This window comes from Coregonus lavaretus (assembly GCF_964263955.1).
Source record: "Coregonus lavaretus genome assembly, contig: HAP1_SCAFFOLD_2566, whole genome shotgun sequence".
NCBI lineage: Eukaryota > Metazoa > Chordata > Actinopteri > Salmoniformes > Salmonidae > Coregonus > Coregonus lavaretus.
Genome location: NW_028159185.1, coordinates 31,501 through 37,500, shown reverse-complemented (window position 1 = coordinate 37,500; position 6,000 = coordinate 31,501). Strand labels below are relative to the sequence as shown.

Below are 6,000 nucleotides of genomic sequence, written 5' to 3'. Positions count from 1 at the left end.
TTCTCTCTCTTCCTCCCCCCTCCGTCCTCCTCTCTCTCTTCCTCCCCTCTCTCTCCTTCTCTCTCTCTTCCTCCCCCCTCTCTCCTTCTCTCTCTATATCTCTTCCCCTGTCTCAGTCTTTCTTCTCTCTACACTCTTAAAGCATAGCACTACAAATCAATGTCAAATCATGAATTTTGGTCAACTACCACAATGTATACAACTGTCTGGTGTTATTGTATGGAGGGCTGTTAGTGCCAAAAATAAAGAACAAACTATACAACATATTTTTGTCATTAACAACTCTCCATATTCCTGCAACCTTGGTCAAATCAAATCAAATGAAATTGTATTTGTCACATGTGCCGAATACAACAGGTGTAGACTTTACCGTGAAATGCTGACTTACGAGCCCTTTCCCAACAATGCAGAGTTAAAAAGTAAGAAAAATTAGCTAAAATAAAAAAGGAAATAGTAACACAATAAAATAACAATAATGAAGCTAGGAGTACCGGTACTGAGTCAATGTGCAGGGGTACGATGTAGTTGAGGTTGAGGTTGTACATGTAGGCGGTCATCCCCCTCTTCAAAGGGGGTGACACTCTAGATCCAAACTGTTACAGACCTATATCAATCCTGCCCTGCCTTTCGAAAGTATTTGAAAGCCTAGTTAACAAACAGATCACAGACCATTTCGAATCCCACCGTACCTTCTCCGCTATGCAATCTGGTTTCCGAGCTGGTCATGGGTGCACCTCAGCCACGCTCAAGGTCCTAAACGATATAATAACCACGATCGATAAAAGACAGTACTGTGCAGCCGTCTTCATCGACCTGGCCAAGGCTTTTGACTCTGTCAATCACCGCATTCTAATTGGCAGACTTAATAGCCTTGGTTTCTCAAATGACTGCCTCGCCTGGTTCACCAACTACTTCTCAGATAGAGTTCAATGTGCCAAATCGGAGGGCCTGTTGTCTGGACCTCTGGCAGTCTCTATGGGGGTGCCACAGGGTTCAATTCTCGGGCTGACTCTATTCTCTGTGTATATCAATGATGTCGCTCTTGCTGCTGGTGACTCTCAGATCCACCTCTATGCAGACGACACCATTTTGTATACACCTGGCCCTTCATTGGACACTGTGTTAACAAATCTCCAAACGAGCTTCAATGCCATACAACACTCCTTCCGTGACCTCCAACTGCTCTTAAACGCTAGTAAAACTAAATGCATGCTCTTCAATCGAACGCTGCTTGCACCCGCCCGCCCGACTAGAATCACTACTCTCGACGGGTCTGACTTAGAATATGTGGACAACTACAAATACCTAGGTGTCTGGTTTCCAATAGGTTGTTCTTCTGTCTTCTCTTCCAGGGAGTTTTCCTGTTCAGTGCTGTCCAGATGGTTCCTCTCACCATGAACAACTATGTGTTCCCCGCCTGGGGCCAGGGAGTGGGCTGGTGCATGGCCCTGTCCTCTATGCTCCTGATACCTGGATACATGGTCTACATGTTCCTCAACCTCAAGGGGGATTACAAAGAGGTATGGACATCTTCTTCTTTCTTCCTCAGCTGCTGCCAATCACTATATATATATATATATATTGTATTTGTATTTATTATGGCTCCCCATTAGTTCCTGCCAAGGCAGCAGCTACTCTTCCTGGGGTCCAGCAAAATTAAGGCAGTTATGCAATTTTAAAAACATTACAGTACATTTCACAACAGATATCTCAACACATTAAGTGTGTGCCCTCAGTCTCTACTACATCCATACAACACTAAATCCATGTGTACGTGTTTGTAGAGTGCGTGTGTTAGCATGCGTATGTGTATGTGTGTGTCTGTAACTGTGTGTGTGTGTGTGTCTCTTCACAGTCCCCGCTGTTCCATAAGGTGTATTTTTATCTGTTTTTTAAAATCTGATTCTACTGCTTGCATCAGTTACCTGATGTGGAATAGAGTTCCATGTAGTCATGGCTCTATGTAGTACTGTGCGCCTCCCATAGTCTGTTCTGGACTTGGGGACTGTGAAGAGACCTCTGGTGGCATGTCTTGTGGGGTATGCATGGGTGTCTGAGCTGTATGCTAGTAGACACTACTTGTATTTGTGAGAGGTATTGACATGTTGACTGCACCGAGCTGTCTGTTTAATCTTTCCTCTACTTTGAGCCAGGAGAGATTGACATGCATATTATTAATACAAGCTCTCTGTGTATATTTAAGGGTCAGCCGTGCTGCCCTGTTCTAGGCCAATAGTAATTTTCCTAAGTCCCTCTTTGTGGCGCCTGACAACACGACTGGACAGTAGTCCAGGTGCGACAAAACTAGGGCCTGTAGGAGCTGCCTTTTTGATAGCGTTTTTAAGAAGGCAGAGCAGCGCTTTATTATGGACAGACCTCTCCCCATCTTAGCTACTGTTGCTTCAATATGTTTTGACCATGACAGTTTACAATCCAAGATTACTCCAAGCAGTTTAGTCTCCTCAACTTGCTCAATTTCCACATTATTCATTACAATATTTAGTTGAAGTTTAGGGTTTAGTGAATGATTTGTCCCAAATACAATGCATTTAGTTTTTGAAATATTTAGTACTAATTGATTTCTTGCCACCCATTCTGAAACTGACTGCAGCTCTTTGTAAAGTGTTGCAGTGATTTCACTCGCTGTAGAAGCTGACGTGTATGGTGTTGAGTCAACAGCATACACTACATGTTATGACGAGTTTCTCGGGTGTTCAAGTAATCAAAGATGTAAGAATGTAGTTGGACACTTTGTAGAAAGTTAATGCAAATGTTTTATTAATCGGTACCGGGTTAGAGACAACAATGGACAGAGCTTTGCCTTTTGCTGTTTCCAACTATCGAACAAAGATTCACTCTCCCTTATATACCCTTAGTTATCTTCCTTTCACATACATCTGGCACTCCCTTTCTCTGTTGTTATTACCCTTTGCCCCAGGTCATTATATCCTGTCCATCAATCACACGACCCTAAACATCACTAATCTCCTTTGACATAAGGAATGTAGACTTCATGCCCCAAAACCAATTATCTCATAACTACCTCGGTCCTCACACTATTATGACATGACATCATTACACTACCGTTCAAAAGTTTGGGGTCACTTAGAAATGTCCTTGTTTTCCATGAAAACATACATGAAATTAGTTTGAATAGGAAATATAGAAAAATGAACAGGAAATGTAGTCATTGACAAGGTTAGAAATAATGATTTTTAATTGAAATAATAATTGTGTCCTTCAAACTTTGCTTTCGTCAAAGAATCCTCCATTTGCAGCAATTACAGCCTTGCAGACCTTTGGCATTCTAGTTGTCAATTTGTTGAGGTAATCTGAAGAGATTTTACCCCATGCTTCCTGAAGCACCTCCCACAAGTTGGATTGGCTTGATGGGCACTTCTTACGTACTATACGGTCAAGCTGCTCCCACAACAGCTCAATAGGATTGAGGTCTGGTGACTGTGCTGGCCACTCCATTATAGACAGAATACCAGCTGACTGCTTCTTCCCTAAACAGGTCTTGCATAATTTGGAGCTGTGCTTTGGGTCATTGTCCTGTTGTAGGAGGAAATTGGCTCCAATCAAGCGCTGTCCACAGGGTATGGCATGGTGTTGCAAAATGGAGTGATAGCCTTCCTTCTTCAAGATCCCTTTTACCCTGTACAAATCTCCCACTTTACCACCACCAAAGCACCCCCAGACCATCACATTGCCTCCACCATGCTTGACAGATGGCATCAAGCACTCCTCCAGCATCTTTTCATTTGCTCTGCGTCTCACAAATGTTCTTCTTTGTGATCCGAACACCTCAAACTTTGATTCGTCTGTCCATAACACCTTTTTCCAATCTTCCTCTGTCCAGTGTCTGTGTTCTTTTTCCCATCTTTAATCTTTTATTTTTATTGGCCAGTCTGAGATATGGCTTTTTCTTTGCAACTCTGCCTAGAAGGTCAGCATCCCGGAGTCGCCTCTTAACTATTGACGTTGAGACTGGTGTTTTGTGGGTACTATTTAATGAAGTTGCCAGTTGTGGACCTGTGAGGCGTCTGTTTCTCAAACTAGACACTCTAATGTATTTGTCCTCTTGCTCAGATGTGCACCGGGGCCTCCCACTCCTCTTTCTATTCTGGTTAGAGACAGTTTGCGCTGTTCTGTGAAGGGAGTAGTACACAGCGTTGTACGAGATCTTCAGTTTCTTGGCAATTTCTCGCATGGAATAGCCTTCATTTCTCAGAACAAGAATAGACTGACGATTTTCAGAAGAAAGTTATTTGTTTCTGGCCATTTTGAGGCTGTAATCGAACCCACAATTGCTGACGCTCCAGATACTCAACTAGTCTCAAGAAGGCCAGTTTTATTGCTTCTTTAATCAGCACAACAATTTTCAGTTGTGCTAACACAATTGCAAAAGGGTTTTCTAATGATCAATTAGCCTTTTTAAAATGATAAACTTGGATTAGCAAACACAACGTGCCATTGGAACACAGGACTGATGGTTGCTGATAATGGGCCTCTGTACGCCTATATTCCATAAAAAATCAGCCGTTTCCAGCTACAATAGCCATTTACAACATTAACAATGTCTACACTGTATTTCTGATCAATTTGATGTTATTTTAATGGACAAAAAAATGTGCTTTTCTTGTTAGAAAACAAGGACATTTCTAAGAGATCCCAAACTTTTGAACGGTTGAGACACATAGGTCATTAGTAAATACTTTAAAAAGTAAGGAGGAGCTTTTTAGCAGACACTTTTATCCAAAGCAACTTAGTCATGCATGCATACATTTATTGTTTTCCCGGGAATCGAACCCACTATCCTGGCGTTGCAAGAGCTCACATACTGTCTCACATGCTGTATATTCAGAGTCAAGGGGCGGCCATTTTCTGTCCACAAAACAGCACAGCCCTTCGCAACTCCTAAAGCTTAATATAAATAAATAACCATATCATGTGTGTCAGAAAGAGATCCGTCTCGAAGGACAAATGGCCTGCAGCTGAGAGTTTGGGGGCTTGCTTCCCAAGCTGTAGGATTTTGTAGTATTTTAAATAAATGGGAAGGCACTTAATCCAAAACAAGTTTGGAATATTGCTGCTGGCGATTACTGTTTTGATCTTAATCCGCATAAATAATCGTTGCATTCTCACAGACACAGTAGAAGCAAAGTTTGAGGACAGCAAATGTTGCCCGTTATGTCTGGAGCGTCATGGCTCGAGCATTATGTCTTAGACTTGGACAGACTCAGACAGACAAATACAGGGCCTTCAGAAAGTAGTCACACCCCTTGACTTATTCCACATTTTGTTGTGTTCCAGCCTGAATTCAAAATGGATTAAATATATTTTTCTCTCTCACCCATCTACACACAATACCCCATAATGACAAAGTGAAAACATGTTTTTAGAAATGTTAGCACATTTATTGAAAATGAAATGCAGAAATATCGAATTTACATTAGTATTCACACCCCTGAGTCAATACATGATAGAATCACCTTTGGCAGTGATTACAGGTGTGAGTATTTCTGAGTAAGTCTCTAAGAGCTTTCCACACCTAGATTGTGCAACATTTGCCCATTATTTTTTTTCAAAATTCTTGGTCTTTGATCATTGCCAGAGGTTATTGTCCTGCTGAAAGGGGAATTCAGCTCCCAGTGTCTGGTGGAAAGCAGACTGAACCAGGTTTTCCTCTAGTCTCCCAGTGTCTGGTGGAAAGCAGACTGAACCAGGTTTTCCTCTAGTCTCCCAGTGTCTGGTGGAAAGCAGACTGAACCAGGTTTTCCTCTAGTCTCCCAGTGTCTGGTGGAAAGCAGACTGAACGAGGTTTTCCTCTAGTCTCCCAGTGTCTGGTGGAAAGCAGACTGAAGCAGGTTTTCCTCTAGTCTCCCAGTGTCTGGTGGAAAGCAGACTGAACCAGGTTTTCCTCTAGTCTCCCAGTGTCTGGTGGAAAGCAGACTGGACCAGGTTTTCCTCTAGTCTCCCAGTGTCTGGTGGAAAGCA

General features: G+C 42.4%; 1 protein-coding gene across 1 annotated transcript in view; it reads left to right on the top strand.

The window, feature by feature from the left end:
• The window catches only part of LOC311123194 (sodium- and chloride-dependent GABA transporter 1-like), a gene marked incomplete at its 5' end in the record, with an annotated part of 31,146 nt that overhangs the window by 20,538 nt on the left and 4,608 nt on the right, over positions 1-6,000 (top strand). Inside the window, one exon of the mRNA XM_084197457.1 lies at positions 1,353-1,520. Coding sequence (XP_084053583.1) covers positions 1,353-1,520 — 168 coding nt within the window. The remainder of the gene's footprint in view (positions 1-1,352; positions 1,521-6,000) is intronic.